Source organism: Cnephaeus nilssonii, assembly GCF_951640355.1.
Source record: "Cnephaeus nilssonii genome assembly, chromosome: 19".
NCBI lineage: Eukaryota > Metazoa > Chordata > Mammalia > Chiroptera > Vespertilionidae > Cnephaeus > Cnephaeus nilssonii.
This window is the reverse complement of record NC_137090.1, coordinates 42,316,654-42,338,687: the sequence shown is the minus strand read 5'-3', so window position 1 is coordinate 42,338,687 and position 22,034 is coordinate 42,316,654. Positions and strand designations below refer to the sequence as shown.

Sequence of the window (22,034 nt, the reverse complement as noted above, 5' to 3'; positions counted from 1 at the left end):
TGAAAAGTAATGTATAAATTAAGAACAAAAAAAGAAGATACAGATTTGTGATTATTTGTGCATAATACATCAAAAAACCCAAGAGAATCAAATAAATTATTAGAAGTGATAAGGTAATTCATCAAGGGGGCCAGATAAAAGATAACATAAAAAAATCAATAAACTTCAGAAACACCACTAATCTGTTAGGGACTGTGTTTGTATGTAACAGAAAATCTGAGTAAACAGTACCTTATAAATATTAGTCATTTATTTCTCTTCACATAACAAAATTCTTCTCATGCATATCAAAGCTAAGGTCTGATATTCTCTTGATCTTTGTTTCAAGGCTATAGCTCCAGCCATTACATCTGTTTTCTACACAGGAAAAAAGGATGAAGGAAAAGGGAAAGGCAGTGCCAGAGGAATCTGCTCTCTTTTCTAAAAGAGCTTCTCTAGAAGCCCTAACTGCTTGCATTTCATTAGCCAAAAAAGTGTCACATGGGTATTTCTTGCAAAGAAATCTGGGAAATGAAGTTTAGTTGGCATACTGCTGCCACAAACAAAAGGGAGGTTCTGAGTACATGAACTCATCTGCCACATGCCAGTAAAAACAAGTAGGAAGTATAATAGGAAAAATAATCCTGTTAACCAGAGCCACACACAAAAAGCCTACAAATTCTTAGTAATAAACCTAATTAGAAATATAGAAGACATTCATGAAAAAAAAATCACACTAGGATCTTAAGAAAGGCTAAGTGAACTAAGTCAGACCAAAAAGGACAAGAACAATATGATTTCACTTATATGTTGGATCTAAAACAAAAAGCAACAAACAAACAAAAAACCTCATAGATGCAGACAACAGAATAGTGGTGAGCAGAGAAGGAAGGTGCAGGGAGGATGGAGAGGGTGATCTATGTGAAATACAAAGTGATGGAAGGAGACTTGACTTCAGGTGGTGAGCACACAATAGAATATACAGATGTCTTGTTATCAGTTGTACTCCTGAAATTTACATAATGTTATTAACCAATGTCACACCCATAAATTTAATAAATTTTAAAAACTAAAAAAATGTTGTAAGAACATCTTTTAAAAAGACTTGGAATAAATAGAAAAATATATAATACTTATGGATTGAAAGACTCATTATTATAAAAGTTATCAACTCTCAATAAATTAATTCAATTTAATCCAAGTCAAAATCCCAACAGGATTTTCCACATAATCTAATGCCAAATTTCATACAGTAGAGTGTAAGAATTGTCAAGACAACTTTGAAATAAATGAATAATTGGGGGAAAGCTGCCCAGCCCAATCAGATATCAAAATATGTGCTATTGGCACCAAAAAATGGAATCCAAAAACAGATTACATTCTCTCTCTCTCTCTCTCTCTCTCTCTCTCTCTCTCTCTCTCTCACACACACACACACATACACACACACACACACACATACACACACACACACACACACACACACACACACACACACTGAGCTAGATTACAAATATCAGTATTTTCTTTAAAAACATTAGTTTGAAATTATAGAACAGATTGTCTGGTGCAGTTCAGTGGTTGAACATCAACCCATGAACCAGGAATCACTGAGCCATAAGGTGGTTTCAATTTTAATTTTTTTTAGGAAGTGCCATACTGTTTTCCACAGTGGCTGCACCAATCTGCATCCCTACCAACAGTGCACAAGGGTTTCCTTTTCTCCACATCCTCACCAACACTTATCATTTGTAGATTCGTTGTTATTATTATTACTAGAGGCCCAGTGCACGAAATTCGTGCATGGGGGGGGGGTGTGTGGGGTGGTGTCCCTCAGCCCAGCCTGCACCCTCTCCGATCTGGGACCCCTCGAGGGATGTCCGACTGCCCGTTTAGATGGGCAGTCAGACATCGCTCTCACAATCCAGGACTGCTGGCTCCCAACTGCTCACCTGCCTGCCTTCCTGATTGCCCCTAACCGCTTCTGCCTGCCAGCCTGATCACCCCCTAACCACTCCCCTGCCAGCCTGATTGATGCCTAACTGCTCCCCTGCCAGCCTGTTTGCCCGTAACTGCCCTCCCCTTCAGGCCTGGTCACCCCTAACTGCCCTCTCCTGCAGGCCTGGTCACCCATAACTGCCCTCCCCTGCAGGCTTGGTCCCCCCCAACTGCCCTCCCCTGCAGGCCTGGGTCACCCCCAACTGCCCTCCCCTGCTGGCCATCTTGTGGTGGCCATCTTGTGTCCACATGGGGGCAGGATCTTTGACCACATGGGGGCAGCCATCTTGTGTGTTGGAGTGATGGTCAATCTGCATATTACTCTTTTATTAGATAGGATAGAGGCCTGGTGCATGGGTGGGGGCCAGCTGGTTTGCCCTGAAGGGTGTCCCGGATCAGGGTGGGGGTTCCCTTGGGCGTGGGGCGGCCTGGGTGAGGGGCCTGTGGTGGTTTGCAGGCCGGCCACGCCCCCTGGTGACCCAAGCAGAGGCCCTGGTATCTGGGGTTTATTTACCTTCTACAATTGAAACTTCGTAGCTTGGAGCGAAGCCAAGCCTTCTGCTCGCTCCTTGGATGCATCCATTTCTGTTGGGACTCATGTATCTAATATAATTGAAACTTTGTAGCCTTAAGCGGAGGCCTGGGCTGGCCAGGGCTGCAGAAGCTTAGCTTCCTCCATTGCCAGGGGCAACCCTTGCCTCCCACTCTTTCCAGCTTCGTGGCTGCCGCCATTTCTGTTTGGATTTGTTTACCTTCTATAATTGAAACTTTGTAGCCTTGAGTCGAGGCCTAGGCCAGGCGAGGGCAGGTGGAAAGCTTGTCTTCCTCTGTTGCCGGGGAAACCCAAGCCTCCCTCCTGCTCTCTGTGGCTGTAGCCATCTTGGTTGGGTTAATTTGCATATTTTCTCCTGATTGTCTGGTGGGCGTTGCTGGTGGTTGTGGCTTATGGGTGTAGCGAAGAGTAATTTGCATATTACTCTTTTATTAGGTAGGATTATTTTAACATATTTTTATTGATTTCAGAGAGAAAGGGAGAGGGAGAGAGAGATAGAGACATCAATGATGAGAGAGAATCATTGATTGGCTGCTTCTTGCATGCCCCACACTGGGGATCAAGCCCACAACCCGGGTATGTGCCCTTGACCGGAATTGAATCCAGTGCCCTTCAGTACACTGGCTGACACTCTATCTACTGAGCCAAAGTGGCTAGGGCTATTATTATTTTTTAATCCTCACTCAAGGATATGTTTTTTATTGATTTTAGAGAGAGAGTAAAGGTGGGGAGAGAGAAATCAATGTGAGAAACATCTATCGGTTGCCTCCAGCATGTGCCCCAATCAGGGATCGAACCTGCAACCTGGGTATATGCCCTGATCAGCAATCAAACCTGCAACCTTTAGGTGTATGGAATGATGCTCCAATCAACTGACCTGCACCAGCCAGGGCACATGCCTGAGTTATGGGCTCAATACCCAGTAGGGGGCATGCAGGGAGGCGGCCGATCGATGTTTCTATCTCTCTATCCTTCTTCCTTCCTCTCTCTTTAAATATCAATAAAGACATATTTATTTTAAAAAGAAGCTATAGAACATGTTTAGGGCCCTGTGTTAGGGAAGGTCTTCTTTTACAATACACTCAAAAAAGCAAAAAAAAAAAAAAAAAAAAAAAAAAAAGAAAGAAAGAAAGAAAGAAAGAAAGAACGAAAGAAAGAGAAAGAAACATTTCTATAACTTTGGCAAGAAAAATTTTAAACTTCTATAAGACTCAGATGCAAAGTTAAGATTATTAGACCAAGAGAAACCTTGGTGGTGGGGAGAGGTCAAGGGGGGGGGGGGGAGAGGGAAACTCATGTAATAGTTTAAACAATAAAGATTTTTTTAAAAAGAATAATTACTATCTAGAACATACATAAACTTTTAAATGAATAATATCAAAATACTCCAGGAATGAAGGGAATGGATAGGGGTATATATGAAACAAGACTGACCATGAACTGCTAATTATTAATGCTGAGTGAGTGTATAATGGGTTCATTATACCATTCTCTCTATTTCTGTATATTTTTAAATTTTTCCCATATTTTTATTTATGTACTAACATAGAAAATGATCCAAGAGTATAGAATAATAAAAGCAAGTTGGTAAATATGTAAACTATAATACTATTTATAATATATTTTAACTATCTATGTTATATATTTTCTATGGGCTGACCACTTTTCTTAGGACAATTTCACAGAAAAAAATGCACAGAAAAGGTGGAATATTACAAAACTAAACTGAGATTGGTGGTTACCTCTAGAAAGAAGGGCGTTACCTGCACTGTGAGTGTTCGCCAAAAGGGAATTTTAGCCTAATCTAATAGGCTTTAATTTTTCATGAAATTAAAATAAAAGAAGTCCCACAACTGCATTTACTTATCAAAACTAATGGAAATGTAATTGTTCCGCATTCTGTTTGTGGTGGTGGTTACAAGGATCAATGTACATGAAAAACTCATAGAAGTAAATTTTATTGTAAAGTTGAAATTTTCTTTTAAATAAAAGTCAACCCTCCCCCCCTCCCCCCGCATATAACCATCACCTAAAAAGGGTGATTTTTAGTGTGTAGAAAAATATACCTGATCTTAAAAATAAAAAAGATTTTATAAGGTATATAGGAATAAATTTAACCAAGGAAGTAAAAGACTGGTACTTGGAAAATTATAAGATACTGAAGAAAGAAACTGAGGAAACTAAAATGCTAAGTGGAAGCATATCCCATGTTCATGAATAGGAAGAATTAACATCATTAAAATGGCCATACTACCCAAAGCAATCTCTAGATTCAACACAATTCCTATCAAAATACCAAAGCCATATTTCACAGAACTAGAACAAATATTCTAAAAATTTACATGGAACCACAAAAGACTCCAAATAACCTCAGCAATCTTGAGAAAGAAGAACGAAGTTGGAGATATCATGCTACCTGATATTAAGCTATACTGCAAGGCCATATTAATAAAAAAAAGCATGGTACTGGCATAAAAAACAGACATATAGGTCAATTAATATCTGACAAAGGAGGCAAAAATATATAATGGGGAAAAGAGAGTGTATTCAATAAATGATGTTGGAAAAATTGAACAGATACGTGCAAAAAAAATGAAACTAGACCACCTCCTTACACCATACATAAGAATAAACTCAAAATGTATTAGACTTAAATGTAAAACTTGGGAATATAAAAATTCTGGAACAAAACACAGGCAGTAAAATCTTGGACATTTATTATAGCAATTATTTTTTTTTCTGATATATCTCCTTGGGCAAGGGAAACAAAAGAAAAAGTGAACAAATGCGACTACATCAGATTAACAACTTTTTCACAGCAAAGAAAACCATCAACAAAATGAAAAGACAAACCACTGAATGGGAACATATTTACCAATGATACATCTGATAAGGGGTTAATATCCAAACTTTAGAAAAAAACTCAACTCAAAACAAACAAACAAAAATACCAAACAATCCAATTAAAAAATGGGCAAAGAACTTGAATATACACTTCTCCAAAGAGGACATACTGATGACCAATAGACACATGAAAAGATGCTCAATGTTACTAATCATCAGAGAAATGCAGATTAAAACCACAATGAGAGATCACCTCACACCTGTTAGAAAGGTTATCATCAAGAAATCCACAAATGGCCCTGGCTGGTGTGGGTCAGTTGTTTGGAGCATCATCCCATACTCCTAAAGACTGCGGCTTTGATTCCTGGTCAGTGCACATACCCAGGTTGCGGGTTTGATCCCTGACTGGGGCATCTACTGGAGGCAACAGATAATCGATGTTTCTCACATCGATTTCTCTCTCTCTCCCTGCCACCTTTCCTCTCTCTCTAAAATCAATAAAAAACATATCCTGGGATGAGGATTAAAAAGAATAATAATGAATCCATAAATGATAAGTGTTGGCGAGGTTGTAAAGGAAAGAAAACCCTTGTGCACGCACTGTTGGTGGGGATGCAGATTGGTGAAGCCACTGTGGAAAATAGTATGGTATTTCCTAAGAAAATTAAAAAGTGAACTACGTTATGGCCCAGCGATTCCAATTCTGGGACTATATCCAAAGAAATCCAAAACACTAACTTGAAAGAATATATGTACCCCTATGTGCATTGCAGTGTTATTTACAATAGCCAAAATTTGGAAGCAGCCCAAGTGCCCATCAGTAGATGAGTGGATAAAAAGCTGTGGTACATTTACACTGGAATACTACCCAGCTATAAAAAAACAAAACAACAACAACAAACAAACAAAACAACAACAACAAAAACACACGAAGGAAATCTTAACTTTCTCCACAGCCTGGATGGACTTAAAGGGTATTATGCCAAGTGAAATAAGCCAGTCAGAGAAAAAAAAAGTACCATATAATTTCACTTATATGTGGAATTTAATGAACACAGTATACAAACAAAATAGAAACAGATTCATAAGATACAGAGAACAGTCTGACAGTTGTCAAGAGGTTTGTTGGGCTGGGGGGCTGGGCGAAATAGGTGAAGGGAGTAAGCAAAAACACACACCAAAAAAACACACAACTCATGGACAAAAACAACAGTATGGAGATTACCAGAGGGAAGGGGGTTGAGGGCAGATGGAAGAGCATAAACGGTGGATAAATGGTGACAGAGGAGACTAGATTTTTGGATTGTGAGTACACAATGCAATATGCAAATTATGTATTGCAGAATTGAACACTTGAAATCTATATAATTTTATTGACCAATGTAACACCAATAAAGTCAATAAAAAAGATTTTAAATTAAAAAATTATGCTATAATTTGTTTAAAGAATAGGTTATAAATTACATTAGTGGTATAGTAATTTTAAAAGTAGATAAGACATATATATCCTATATATGTGTATACTGTATGACCCTGTTTATATGTCTATGTATTTTTTATTATTTCATATTGGCATTATAGACATTTTTCTCCTTGCTTATTTTTCTACACCGAATAAATATTATTTTCTAATGAAATAATAATTTTTTTCAATGTTCAATAGGTAGGCACTGACCCAATGGTGAAAACTCAGTGTAGAATTTCCTCTCACACTGGCTCTGCTGCCCAAGTTGAGACTCCAAGGATGAGCCTGGGCAGTGACCCAAGGGAATGAATTGGGGGGGTTCCTGTGGTAGCAAATAAGGAAAAGTGGTTGGGGCCCTGACAGCAATTGTCACTGAGTATCTGATCATTGAGTTACCTCAGGCATGCATGGAAGAATTTGCCAAAACGAATATAGCTCTTAGGAACTTACTTTGAGGCCCCACCAGGCACTGTCAAAGATTACCTTCCCAGCATACTAGAAAGTCTTCTTTGCCGGCAGAGAGGCCCCTGTAAAATTATTTATAGGAGATTGGTTCACATACTCAAAACGATATGAATACTTCTAATTATATCCAAACATGCCAAATGTCAGTACAAATTATGCTGAGGGTTCATGTTGCCAAATGTCTTGCCCTAACAAAGAGAAGATAGCTGCAGCATCAGCACATTAGTTCCTATATAAGCACAACAGATCCCACTGCTTTATCTCCAAGAACCCAGAGGTAAGTGATGGGGGTCTTGGGACTTGAAGGATCCCAGGGGGTACAAAGAGCTTGCCACATGATCCAACTCTGAGCATGAACTCTTCCTCCCAACTTTGACTTTTATTTTCATAGAGCTAAGCTTTAGACCAGGGAAATTTTAATTCTGTAACTACTTTACTAGAATTTCAGAGCTTAGCAAATTGAAAAATAAAATTGTTGTTTTACAGTGTTAGACACTTCTGAGCCTGCATTTTCATCTGGAACTCCAGAGGTAAGACTCAGCTTTATTCATTTATTGATGACATAGGGAAGTTATTCTAATGAAGATGAGAATGGCTCTTAATTAAACACCATTTCTATGTTTTTGCAATTATGTTAGATGGTGCTTCCAAGTGAGTGGCTGCTTATAAATGCTAACAAGTCATATTTTCAAAACATCTTATTCTCAGAGACTACCTTCATTTGAGTCCCAGGAATAAAGGACCATTTAGGCCAGAATGAATTGTGACAGTGAATTCTCAGCTGCACTTAGATCTGTCCAGGAGCAATGGTCTATCCCATGCCAACCTCCTCCTACTGCAAAGTGTTGAACAATTAAACATTTTACCAAGATTTTTTAGGCACCCAGAAAAATTCTTACCTAAAAATTTGACAAACAAATATCTTGTTAAAACCACAATATTTCAGCTACAATTCTAATAATTCACTGCTGTTGGTTCTTAGAAAGATTTATTATTGTTCATTAAAAAGTCACACGTACTAATATTACACTCACAGAGTGATAAATATAGTACCTAAATTGGAAGAGCTCCTGGCCCTTCCTCAAATAATGTATACCTGAAAGTAAAGGAAGATTCAATCAATCTAGCACACCAATGTTGCCGGCCCTGTCAATCAATCACAGGACAATGGCTTACATGCATGGGGTGAACTCTTAAAGTTTTGTCTCTTTTCTTTTTCTGGATGGAAAAAAAAGAAGCTGTGGAATTTATGTGGAAAGAAGGGGCCTTCTCCATGCTGAAGTTCTCATTTCCAGCAGATGAAATCTCTCATGCCAAAAAAAGAGTGTCAAAGAGACTTTGGAGTTAAGACTATGCTAAGTCTCTTGGTAATAAGCCAAATGACAACAAACCCAGAGTACTGAGAATTTATTATGAGGTTCTTTTAACGACCCACTGAGAGACATAACCCCAAATATTAACATAAATAGGTGTTAAAAATAATTATTTGGCTTATGAGTTTTTAAAAAACGGCCAACTATAAAGGCAAGGATGTTTTTGACAGTTTTGAATACATTAATCTTCATGTGCAAAAGACAAACTTTCCTTCCGAATTCTATGATTTCCCTAGCATATGGCAGATGAAAGCATGCAGGGAAAAAGTAAGGATTAAAAAGTGACAGTTGCTATAAAACAATCCACCAACAGTTTTAGCTATAGATATTGTTCCAGTTTAAAGATTAAAATGATGTATGGATTCCATTCTCACTCAATTGTAGGTACCCAAGCCCTAAGGATCAAGTTACATACACTGTGGGAAGGCAATTTTCAAAGTCCTAAAAATGAAGTCTCAAATGACAATCTCATTCCACACCAGTCCTGTGTTAGAGTTTCTGTGTTAGAACACTGAAAAACCACAGTTTGAAAGAATAGTTACAGCCTAGGCAACAGAGGCTCAGCATTTCTTTCCCATCAAATCCTAACTCACATTTTATGCCTTCTGGTTTCTATTTTCCTGCTGTCCCATTTCTTCCCCAGGGCAGAATCCCCTGCTAAATAAATCGCAGCCATGAGTTCGGACGCTGAGATGGCTGTTTTTGGCGCAGCCGCTCCCTACCTTCGAAAATCAGAAAAGGAGCGGATTGAGGCCCAAAACAAGCCCTTTGATGCTAAAACATCAGTCTTTGTCGTGGAGCCCAAGGAAGCCTACGTGAAGAGCGTCATACAAAGCAAGGATGGAGGAAAAGTAACTGTAAAGACAGAAAGTGGAGCAGTAAGTAAAAACCTGGAGAAAAACTTCCTGTTTTATTTCTCTATCTCCCCCATTCTAGTTGAAGCTTTATGAAGCTTTACTGGGTAGGAATCTCTAAGCCTATAGCCAATACAAGCATCCTTGTAGTTCATTTGAGAACATCATATTTGAAAGCAAAAGAAATTCTCAGCAGTAACCTCATTTCCTGCCTTCCCAACTCTCCACAGAACTTAAACCCACTAGTATGGACCTCTAGCGTTTCCCTTCAATTCCCCAATCCCCACACTTGGGAGAATAAAAACTAAGTTCTCCTATTAAACGAAGTATTGTTTACTAAGTTAAATAATGTATTAATATCCCCATTACTGCCCCCCCCCACAGAAATTACTTGTAATAAATGGCAAAGAAAAATAAAAAATGCAGCCTATTAGTATAAGAGTGAAAGGACATAACTTGGTAAACCTGGGAGGGGGAATGTGGGAGGAAAAAATCTTTTTTTTTAAGTTCATCATAGGAAACAGATGTTCTTAGCATCAAACTCTGAAATGAATCTTTTCATGACTCTCAGTGTCTGCAAGTGTAGGTTATAACCAAAACAAACAGATAAACACAAACCCTACCTCCAATCATTAATACAAACTGGTCTCTTACTTTACTTGCCAGACTCTAACTGTCAGGGAAGACCAAGTCTTCCCTATGAACCCTCCGAAATATGACAAGATCGAGGACATGGCCATGATGACCCATCTGCATGAGCCTGGAGTGCTGTACAACCTCAAAGAGCGCTATGCAGCCTGGATGATCTACGTGAGCGCCCTTCCACATCTGTTTGTTTATCTCTCCGAGTAAAAGCATGACCCACATGCTGCATTTTCTGATTTTCTCAGACCTACTCGGGCCTCTTCTGTGTCACTGTCAACCCCTACAAGTGGCTGCCGGTGTATAACCCCGAGGTGGTGGCTGCCTACCGAGGCAAAAAGCGCCAGGAGGCACCGCCCCACATCTTCTCCATCTCTGACAATGCCTATCAGTTCATGCTGACTGGTGAGTGAGTGATTCATCTGTTTACAGAAATGTGGCAACAGAATTTTTAACGAACAAACAGATTTTGTCTGGGCCTTGATTATAATAATACACTGTAGCTACAAGGGGCTTCACTGTTTTCAAAGAACGTTCAGAGCCATATGACATATGTTCTTCCCAGCGGCCAGCCATCTCCACTCTACAGATAAATGAAGGGAAGGAAGCTCACTTGGGTTCACTGATCTGCCCAAGCTCAGCCAGATAGATGCTAGAAGCCTAGTTGAAACAATCAACAGAACTCTGTAAATATGTTTGCTTTCCCATATTTTTTTTAATTTTCTGATTTGGATAGAAAAATGTTACAACAGATTCTTTTTAAATATCCACATCCAGAGCGATCCAGGAAAATAGTTAGCAGCTATAGCTGGAAAGCTTTGTGAATTCTTATATTTAAACGGCACAGCTAATATTGCCAGCCTTAGGGGTGAAAAACAGAGCTATGACTATCCTCCCAGAGATTTTGATGCATTTTCCTACTAGAATTAAAGAAAATTAAAACCGCTCTTTCTTTGAAAATATTTTTAAAAAATGATTTCAAAATTGGTTATTCCTGTCTTATCAAAGTACAAACAAAAACCTTTTATATGCATTATAGGCCCAAATATAGCATTAAAATCTTTTATCTTCACACAGCAAATTTATTGCCTTTGGAAATGGTCTAAATTCCTGCATTTCCTGTTGGTCCATGGGATCTGAGTAACTGCGAGGGTTTTGTTCTATTCTGTTGTGTTTGTTTGGTTGCACTTGTTTTTAAATAGTCCTTTTAAGGAGAAGAGAGAAGAGGAAGGAATCAAATAGGAATCTTCCCTCACTAACTGGCCAGCAGTTCTATAAGGATTTCATGCCAGTAAACTGTTCTGTGGTTGTCGACAGAAGCAAACTACCTTCCAGAATTTATGCACATGCTGGCTCACTTCAGATGCCTAATACTCAGCAGCTGCACTAACACTGCCAGCCCTGCTACCAAGGGCCCCCCAAGCTTTGGAACTGCTCCAAATTCAAGATTACTTGTGGTTTCCAAACATGATTTACATATAAAACCATGCAAAACCGTGGCGTTGGACCTGGTGATTTATTTTAGCATTGCCAAGAGACTAGAACATTGCTTTCTTATCTAGGCTCCCACTGCGTGTGATAATGATCTTACATGATTTTTCTTCTATTGAAAAAAAATTAATATGAAAAAGTTCCAAAATCTGTATATACTTCCCTGGATTGAACTTGAAAGTTCTCTAAAATCTGTATCTACCTCTAAACAATATCCATATTTGTATCTATTTCTCTGAATAGATTTTTACATTTGAGAAATCTCTAAAATCTATGATCTATCATAGATTAGAGTTTTAACATGTCAGAAGATTGGTATAAATTAACTTATCAGTCATATAACTAGTGACAATTTTTGTTTTTAATATTTAAAAAAAGTATAAGAAGTAAAAGTAAATGATAATGTTTATAAAGCATTTGGAATCCTTCAGCTGAGGAATTCTCTTAAATCCTGAGGATTTTTATAGTAGCAGTATCTACCATAAACTTGATATGCCCATACGCCCCCAGATACTATCATTAGTCCATATCATTCTCTCCAAGAGACTGAATGAATCCATTAGATAAGTGGTGGATAACTAGCCAGACAAAAGTTGGGAATTCATAAACTCATATGAAAGCATACACAGGATATCTTTTCCTAGATTGGGAGGAGAGGGGGATTTTTCTCCTTTTATGTGAAATAACTAGTTATTAGTGACCTGAGAATAATTTTGGAATAATTTTTACTAATATCAGGTCTTAAACTAGCTGTACTGATCTGAGATAGTGCTTATTTGTAATAAAAGTGAAGTGAATCTCTAAAACAATGCCTTCTAAAAAAGGTAAATGAACACAAACAAAATTCCAGAAACCTTATTTAATATTGCCAGCAGTCAAAGTAATGATATCAAGAACTGAGAAGGGGACAGGTAGCAGAAAAATATATAAACTAGAAGTTAAAAGACCTGAATATCTTTGTCCTTAACAAGCTATGTATTTATTTAAAAAGTCATTTATTCCATTCTGGGTCTCAGCTTCTTTATCTGTTAAACTTCAAAATTCTATGATTCTTACTGAAGTATTTACATATGAAATTATATGATGCCTGGGGTTTTCTCTAAAACAATCTAGTGAGATATGGCCTGTGGGGAGGAGGGGGGTGAGGAAGGGATATGGATTATATAAAATTGACCAAATAGCCAGTGTTTCTCAGTGATTGAGTGTCAACCCATGAACCAGGAGGTCAGTTCTATCCCCAGTAGGGGGCATGCAGGAGGCAGCTGATCAATGATTCTTTCTCATCATTGATGTCTCTATCGCTTCCTCTACCTTCCTCTCTTTGGAATCAATAAAAACATATTTTAAATAAAATGACCAAATGATAATAATTGTTGAAGCTATATAATGGGTATACGGGATTCTTTATTGTCTCTACCTTTGTAGATGTTTGAAACTTCCCATAATTTAAGTTATAAAAATTAATAAAATACGAAACAAAATAGATGATTATTTGCCTCTCTTTTTCACAAATTTTACTCGAAGAGGCAAGTACTATATTGGAGGCTAAATAAAACACAAAAATTATAGGCAACATCTTCAAAATGTGAAAAAGGACAAGCTGTATTTGATCTGAACTGATTCAAAAAATATTCATATTGACTGGTCTTGATTTCTCTTTCATAGATCGCGAGAACCAGTCCATCTTGATCACGTATGTGATATTTTTAATCTTCTCTGGTTTGTGTGTTATCTTAGATGTTAACAATGTGAGCTGTAGTTCTGATCTCTTCTCTGGTTTCTATTTGACAGCGGAGAATCTGGTGCAGGGAAGACTGTGAACACCAAGCGTGTCATCCAGTACTTTGCAACAATTGCAGTTACTGGGGAGAAGAAGAAGGAGGAAACTACTTCTGGAAAAATGAAGGTGAGTCCAATACCCAGAGTCAGAATCAAGACAGTCGAGGTCTCAGGAAGTGGGGAGCCTCAGATGTGAGCACTGCGCTTGCCTTTGCAGGGGACACTGGAAGATCAAATCATCAGTGCCAACCCCCTGCTGGAGGCCTTTGGCAATGCCAAGACCGTGAGGAATGACAACTCTTCTCGCTTTGTAAGTGTCTTGGTCACAGAGGGGTTTTCTCAGCCTTTAAATGCCAGAGAAAGCATGTCTGAATTATCATTTCAACTGCATCACTGTGTGCTTCAACTTTTTAATACTAAATCATCTTTCTCGTTTCAAGGGTAAATTCATTAGAATACACTTCGGTACTACAGGGAAGCTGGCTTCTGCTGATATTGAAACATGTGAGTAACAGGACCATTGAAAATCAAGAGAGAGAGAGACAAGTGATTTCATTAACAGGGATATTTTGCAACAGTTGGTACACACTGAGACTGCTGCCAGTGTTGCCCTTGAGCCAATTCCAGGCTTATCCATGATCCACTGTGTGCTCCATTTACCTCAATCTCAGACTGATGATTCTGTAGCACATTCTGGAATTGCTACCTCAGAAGCAACTATGAAATTTTTTTTCTAGGGCTATTTATGTGTTCCCAAAAGTTACCTTTAGGTTTACAATATATCTCTGTGATTTGCTCTTGATTTGAACTTAGGTAAGTGTTTCCAAGGAAGCCTCTGACCACAGAGTCTGAGGTGATCTAAGGAAGGAAGGGATGCTAAGGATCAATTATAATACAGAGGCCAAAGGTCCTCATAGGGAACGTTTATTTTTGCTAGAGCAGCTATGCTTCAGTCTCTGCTCTTAAATGGTAAGAACCTTAGGCTGCTGCCATATGTATTTGAAATTCATATATGTATCACCAAAAGGATCGATCACCAAATAGAAATCTCAAGGGAGCCTGTATAATGTCCTCAATTGTAGCAAAGACACTGAGATTCATTTACTATCTCAGCAGCATTCATATTTTCTTCTAATTCAATTTCTATTGTCATTTCTTTCCAGATCTTCTAGAAAAGTCCAGAGTTACTTTCCAGCTAAAGGCAGAAAGAAGTTACCATATTTTTTATCAGATTACTTCCAATAAGAAGCCAGATCTGATTGGTAAGAAAGATCTTAAACTCACAAATAAAATTTAATATTTTTATTAACAACTTATAATTTAAAATGTATGTCCTGAACTCTATGTACCCAGAAATGCTCCTGATCACCACGAACCCATATGACTATGCCTTTGTCAGTCAAGGGGAGATCACAGTCCCCAGCATTGATGACCAAGAAGAGCTGATGGCCACAGATGTAAGTCACACACACACACACACACACACACACACACACACACACACACACACTTTTTAAAAAAATCCATTATGAATGGGAATGACAATAGCAAACCCACTGTAGCTATGGTTACGTTAGGATACAGTATAAACTCTCTTAAATGTTAGTCTCTTCTGCCCTAATCTTTATCCTCTCATTTTTACTGGTAGAGTGCCATTGACATCCTGGGCTTTACTCCCGAAGAGAAAGTGTCCATCTATAAGCTCACAGGTGCAGTAATGCACTATGGGAACATGAAATTCAAGCAAAAGCAGCGTGAGGAGCAAGCTGAGCCAGACGGCACTGAAGGTACCAAATGAAGCTCCATCTGGGTTCAAATTAGAGAATATGGCAAGAAAAAAGCTTATTCTAAACTCAAATCTCCTTTTTAGTCAGACTTCTGAAGGGCATACACATATTTATACACACTTATACATTGCATGCTTTCCTCACCCCTGTCCCTTCTTCACATCTCTGTATTTCTATCCAGCCCAAATAAGTTAAAATGAACCCTAATAAGCCATTTATAAGGAGAGATATTAAGATGTATTTATCTTATCGCTCCAACTACACCTAAGGTGTCCTAAGAGAAGAGACTGTGGCATATACCTTACATAAAATACTTCCATTAACACTCAACATATATGTTTACTGTTGGTGAATTTCTCAAAAGCTGCTTGCAATAAATTACAAAAGACCAGTGTAACTGATTGACCACTTATTAGCAAGCACATTCTCTAATGTACAAAGAGCCTCATCTGACCTTCTATAGAATTATTTAAAGGTTTTATTTAAATAATAAAGAAAATGGATTGGAGAAAAATGGGAAGATTAGATTAAAGAGAATATCTGCCATTAAACAACATTTCTCTAATTGTATCTCTGAAGTTGCTGACAAGGCAGCCTATCTCCAGAATCTGAACTCTGCTGACCTGCTCAAAGCCCTCTGCTACCCCAGGGTCAAGGTCGGCAATGAGTACGTCACCAAAGGCCAGACTGTACAGCAGGTAAGTGCACGATCCCGAAGAATCATACACATTCCAGGTCTTTGAATAATGCCAGCAAACATTACTCCTTTAATAATGCCTTTAACATCACCAAAAACATTACTCTGTCCATGAAGGTGTACAATTCAGTGGGTGCTCTGGCCAAAGCCGTCTATGAGAAGATGTTCCTGTGGATGGTCACCCGCATCAACCAGCAGCTGGACACCAAGCAGCCCAGGCAGTACTTCATTGGGGTCTTGGACATCGCTGGCTTTGAGATCTTTGATGTGAGTTATCTTCATTTTAATAAAAAGTGGGAAGAAGGTATCTTGGACTTTGATATATGTATTACGTATTATCATTATTCATTTGCATTTGTAGTTTCTGCACTGCTTTCTCTAACATTGCTCCTAGAGTTACCTCCAAAATATCTAAGAGGTAACAATGTAATAATAATGATAACTAACATTCATTGAGAAAGTGTATTTCTGGCACTATACTAAGATTACCTCATTTAATCTTCAAAACAATTCACCAAGGAGTAATTAACATTACTGCAAATAACATGTGCAGAAATGGAGATCAGGAAAATCATAACACATGCTAAAGATCCTCCAGCCACATAAGGCAAAGCCAGGACAGGAACCCTGCTCTGAAGCATTTGGTCCATTAAGGCATTGCCCATCAATGAGAAATGGCCTACAGGTAGAAGCAAGTTCATGTGACACATACCATCTCCCCCCCGGGGCATCAGCTTCATCGTCTATAAAATGAGGATGTAAATTGTAACAAAGATTCAGATCTTCAATTACTATACCATATCAGGTCCCTACTTTCACAGATCTGGCAAGGAGGATTTGCTAAATTTTTTATATGAATAGAACAGAAATTAGGTAAGTTTTCCTTAATAATGTGACACTCAAAAGTGAAAATGTGAGCTTTATCTTGAATTGGAGAATGAGGGTGGTAAAAGAAGTGGTTTTTCTAATACGTTACTTTCATCCTTAAATCTGAACCATAACTCATATGATCATGGTTGTACTTTTAATGAATAATATTGCCAGTGAAATCTTAGAGGTAGAAGAAGGTAGATTCTATCAGAATTCTTGCTGCATGACTGATATGTATGTTTTTAAATAATGTTCAGAATTCATGGAAAGGGTTCATGTCAAAAATAATCTTTTTTTCCCTGGGATTTTTGAAGAAATAACAATTAGCTTAATTTTTATTTCATTAATATCTTCTACATGTCTTTCAATAAAATATTTTCTTTCGATAATGAATTTTACTGCAATAAAATCCATTTAATGTTGGAAATTTTGTTTTGTGCAGTATAACAGCCTAGAGCAGCTGTGCATCAACTTCACCAACGAGAAACTGCAACAGTTTTTCAACCACCACATGTTCGTGCTGGAGCAGGAGGAGTACAAGAAGGAAGGCATCGAGTGGACGTTCATCGACTTTGGGATGGACCTGGCTGCCTGCATTGAGCTCATTGAGAAGGTCTGTTTGACTTCTAAAGGCTGAACTGTAAGAATAACTTTTCCAAGTATCATAAGCAACTCTAGAAAGTATTACATTAATCTTAAATTGTAATACAAATTAGAAAATTACTATTTAGAAATAACTTTCTCTTTTCAACTTTTATGTAAGAGGGGCCACAGTGCTTAGTTTCATTTTGTTCCAATCAGTTTTGTTCTAACACTGATTCAAATATATTTTTAAGACAGAACTGAAGACTTTATTGATATGGTCTGCTTCACTAGAGGAACTACCTCATTAGTTCTAAATCCATCTCCATCATGATCCAATAAATATAAGTCTTTTTCCTAAATAAAAATTAATGCACAAGCAACACAGCTAGAGCTTATATGAGTTAATCTGTTTGGGGGTCAAGAAATCAAACTGCTTATGCTTTTTCATAATCTATCTTTAAGGAGATTAAATACACAAAATGTCTTAAATAGGTTTGGGTTACTTATAGTATTTAATTATTGCATATAAAGTAAACATCATTCTAAGTATGTACTTTTCATAGCAAAATAAAACTTTGACAATAAGTTAATTCATTCAATAGGAAAAAAGTATAAGTACAGAACCTTTTAACAGTTAATTCCCCACATGCTGTGCTGACATTTGGAGTTTGTATCCAACTCTTCTTTTAGTAAAAATCATGCTGTGCAAAAAGGAAAAGAATCCAAAAAATGAGGGTAGTATAAGGAATCTCTGGGACAACCTCAAGTGTATCATTAGTTGCATCATGGGGGTGCCAAAAGTAGAAGAGAGAGAGAGAGAGCAAAAAATTAAAAACCTTTGTGAAAAACTAATGATGGAAAACTTTCCTAACCTGTTGAATGAAATACACATACAAGTCCAGAAAGCATAGAGAGTCCCAAACCAGTTGAATCCAAAGAGGCCCTACCAAAACACATTATAATTAAAATGCAAAAGGTTAAAGACAAGGAAAGAATCTTAAAAGCAGAATGAGAAAAGTAGTTAGTTATCTACAAGGGAACTCTGATAAGACTGTCAGCAGAAACTTTGCAGGCCAGAAGAGAATAGCAAGAATATTCAAATTGGCCCTGGCCAGTGTGTCTCAGTTGGTTGGAGCATCATCTAGTACACCAAAAGGTTGTTGGTTCCATTCCCAGTCAGGGCACATAACTAAGTTTTGGGTTTGTTGTTGTTGTTGTTGTTGGTGGTGGTGGTGGTGTGTGTGTGTGTGTGTGTGTGTGTGTGTGTGTTTCATATATTTCAGAGAGAGGAAGGGGGAGGGAGCGAGGGATAGAAGTATCAATGATGAGAATCACTGATTGGCTGCCTCCTGCATGCCCTCTAATGGGGACCAAGCTCACAACCTTGGCATGTGCTCTGACAGGGAATCAAACCATGATCTCGGGGTTCATAGGTCAACACTCAACCACACCGGTTGGGCTAGGTTTCAGGTTTGATCTCCAGTCAGAGCTTGGTAGGTAGGCAATTGATTGATGATTCTCTCTCACATCAATGTTTCTCTCTCTCATGTTCTCTGTCCATTCCTCTCTTTCTAAGAGCAATAAAAACATATCCTTGGGTGAGGATTTTTTAAAATTAAATTTAAAAATACATAAATACTCAAACTGAGAAAAGCAAGAACCTATAACCAAGGTCACTCTATCCAACAAAGCTATCATTTAGAATTGAAGGACATATAAAGAGTTTCCAGACAAGAAAAAGCTAAAGGAGTTCATCTCCACCAAACCAGTATAAAATGAAATGTTAAAGGCTCTTCTTTAAGAAGAAAAGAGATAAAAATATGAATAATAAAATGGCAGTAAATACATATCTATAAATTAATTGAATCTAAAAACCAAAATAAACGAATAGGCAGCACAGAAACAGGCTCAAGATACAGAGAACATTTTGATGGTTGCCCGATGAAAGGTGGGATTGGGGGATGGGTGAAAAGGTTAAGGCATTAAGAAGTACAAATTGATTGTTACAGAACAGTCATTAGATATAAAGTACAGCATAGAGAATATAGTCAATAATACTGTAACAACTATGTATGGTGTCAGATGGGTACAAGATTTATTGGGATGATTACTTAGTAAATTATATAATGTCTAATCACTGGGTTGTATACCTAACAATAATACTGTTTGTCAACTGGAACTGAAAAATAACAAGTTAAAGTGAAAAAAATGATGCTGTGGATTGAATGTGAAAAAAATGGTGGGAAGGTCATTCTAGCGATAACAAAAGGACTTCAGCTATGACTCTGTTCTACTTTATAAATATAATTAATTGGGGAATGATCATAAGTTGATCAAATGACAGCCACTAGTCTGTATCTTTTGAAAGGAGATAGGTTGACACCAATGTCTACTCTTCTGAATTCAGCCACTAGGCATCTTCTCCATCCTGGAAGAGGAGTGCATGTTCCCCAAGGCCACAGATGCATCCTTCAAGAACAAGCTGTATGACCAGCACCTGGGCAAGTCTGCCAACTTCCAGAAGCCCAAGGTTGTCAAAGGCAAGGCTGAGGCCCACTTTTCTCTGATCCACTACGCGGGCACCGTGGACTACAACATTGCCGGCTGGCTTGACAAGAACAAGGACCCCCTGAATGAGACCGTGGTCGGGCTGTACCAGAAGTCTTCAATGAAGACTCTGGCCAGTCTCTTTTCCACATATGCTGGTACAGAAGCAGGTACTTTCTGTGCTCTTAATCTAACTTCAACCCATTCCCACAGAATGTTCACATACCATTCCAGCCTCTGGGATTCCACTTTAATTGATGGGTTTTCTTTTTACCTCAGACAGTGGTGCAAAGAAAGGTGCTAAGAAGAAAGGCTCTTCTTTCCAGACTGTCTCAGCTCTTTTTAGGGTAAAGTACAAATTTAATTCAGAAAACCTATTAAGTTTCTATGAATTAACATAATTACAGGATTCAGAATAAATTAGGAGGGAATTGAATGTTAATAAAAATCACCTCAAACATTTACCCTTGTCAGGGTATAGCCAAAGCAATACTTCTGGAAGGTTGGAGCTTTACCCATTGCTCCTCTTTATGATCATCTGATGTACTCAAGAATGCCAAAAATGCCGTAGAAGCTTTCTTATTAAATAACTAGAGGCCCAGTGCATGAACAAAATTCGTGCATGGGGGGTGTCCCTCAGCCCAGCATGCACCCTCTCCAATCTGGGACCCCTCGAGGGATGTCTGACTGCCTGTTTAGGCCCGATCCTACTGGTCGGATCGGGCCTAAACGGGCAGTCAGACATCCCTCTCACAATCCAGGACTGCTGGCTCCCAACTGCTCACCTGCCTGCCTTCCTGATTGCCCCTAACCACTTCTGCCTGCCAGCCTGATCACCCCTAACTGCCCTCCCCTGCAGGCCTGGTCACCCTTAACTGCCCTCCCCTGCAGGCCTGGTCCCCCCCAACTGCCCTCCCCTGCTGGCCATCTTGTGTCCACATGGGGGCAGCCATCTTGTGTGTTGGAGTGATGGTCAATTTGCATATTACTCTTTTATTAGATAGGATAATGCTGATTTTTAAAGAAGCACAACTGAACTTCAAAGCTATCCCTGTGGAAGGCTGATCTTTATTCCATTAATGTAGCCCTTGATAATGTTCCTGAGTTCTTTGAGAATGAGCCTGAGATACACTCTTTAAAACATCCTTCCACCAAAACACGTTTGTAGATTTAGTTTTTTGTAATAGACAAAAATAACCTAAAGCCAAGTCTAGTGATTTAGATGGATGATTAAGTTAGAAACTCTTGATATTAAAATAAAAATAATTTTACTATAAATAATGTGACTTTCTTATGTGGCTTAAAAACAGACTCTTCTAAAGGGAATTGTATTAAATGTCTGGTCTAATGGCTGCTTTGTCAGAATCCTTTTATAACTAAAATAGAGATTTAACTATAAACAGGAAAACTGCCCTATTCTTTTTCTTTCTCAATATCAATCTGCATTATCTCACACAATAAACTATAAGTTGTTTCATCAACTTATCTTTGTACATGTTTTCAATATTAGAAATTCATTACTTTTATTTCCTAATGGGTTAATGAGATGGGGAGGGGGCAACTCTGCCTTCTCAAAGAATATACCTGAGAAATGTTTACATGTGCGTTTTCTATGGTTGAGTAAAACATCATCATCTATCATAACCAATTACTCTGTTTTTGGAATAATTCCTCTGCTACACTCCAGACTGTGGATCATTTCCAGTATGGTACCTAATATCCACCCACACAAGGTTATATAGTCTCATGATTTTAGACTCCTCAAAGAAAATACCAATAAACAAACAAACAAAAAAAGATGTTACATGTTCCAGGGAATAATAAACTCAAGGAAGAAATGGCAAAAGTTGGAACAATTGCTAACCTAGATTACCACTGTAAACCACTACTATAAAAATTATTAGCCCTGAGAGAGATGAAAGAAATCTTAGAGGTACTCTCAAATATTTCCAGATGAAGTCCAGAGAGACAAAAAAGACTTTGTAGAATCAAACAGCTCATTAGGCTACTGAATTTTCAGTTTGTTTATAGGATAGATCCTAAGTGTTAGAAATTAATCTTGGAGAGCTACATTTCTTCCCAGTATTTTGGCCTTTTGGTTATTT

General features: G+C 38.2%; 1 protein-coding gene across 3 annotated transcripts in view; it reads left to right on the top strand.

Moving 5' to 3' along the window:
* Nucleotides 1–22,034, top strand: part of LOC307115436 (myosin-8) — a gene marked incomplete at both ends in the record, with an annotated part of 73,184 nt that overhangs the window by 34,108 nt on the left and 17,042 nt on the right. Inside the window, 15 exons of one of the 3 annotated variants that reach the window (XM_079798655.1) lie at nt 9,352–9,555; nt 10,198–10,341; nt 10,422–10,578; nt 13,330–13,357; nt 13,456–13,570; nt 13,661–13,753; nt 13,884–13,947; nt 14,607–14,705; nt 14,797–14,900; nt 15,092–15,230; nt 15,810–15,928; nt 16,045–16,194; nt 17,240–17,410; nt 19,790–20,099; nt 20,209–20,276. In XM_079798655.1, the coding sequence (XP_079654781.1) occupies nt 9,352–9,555; nt 10,198–10,341; nt 10,422–10,578; nt 13,330–13,357; nt 13,456–13,570; nt 13,661–13,753; nt 13,884–13,947; nt 14,607–14,705; nt 14,797–14,900; nt 15,092–15,230; nt 15,810–15,928; nt 16,045–16,194; nt 17,240–17,410; nt 19,790–20,099; nt 20,209–20,276 (1,965 nt within the window). Of the gene's footprint in view, nt 1–9,351; nt 9,556–10,197; nt 10,342–10,421; nt 10,579–13,329; nt 13,358–13,455; nt 13,571–13,660; nt 13,754–13,883; nt 13,948–14,606; nt 14,706–14,796; nt 14,901–15,091; nt 15,231–15,809; nt 15,929–16,044; nt 16,195–17,239; nt 17,411–19,789; nt 20,109–20,208; nt 20,277–22,034 lie in introns of those variants that run through there. The other 2 variants (XM_079798654.1, XM_079798656.1) reach the window with 2 other exon arrangements.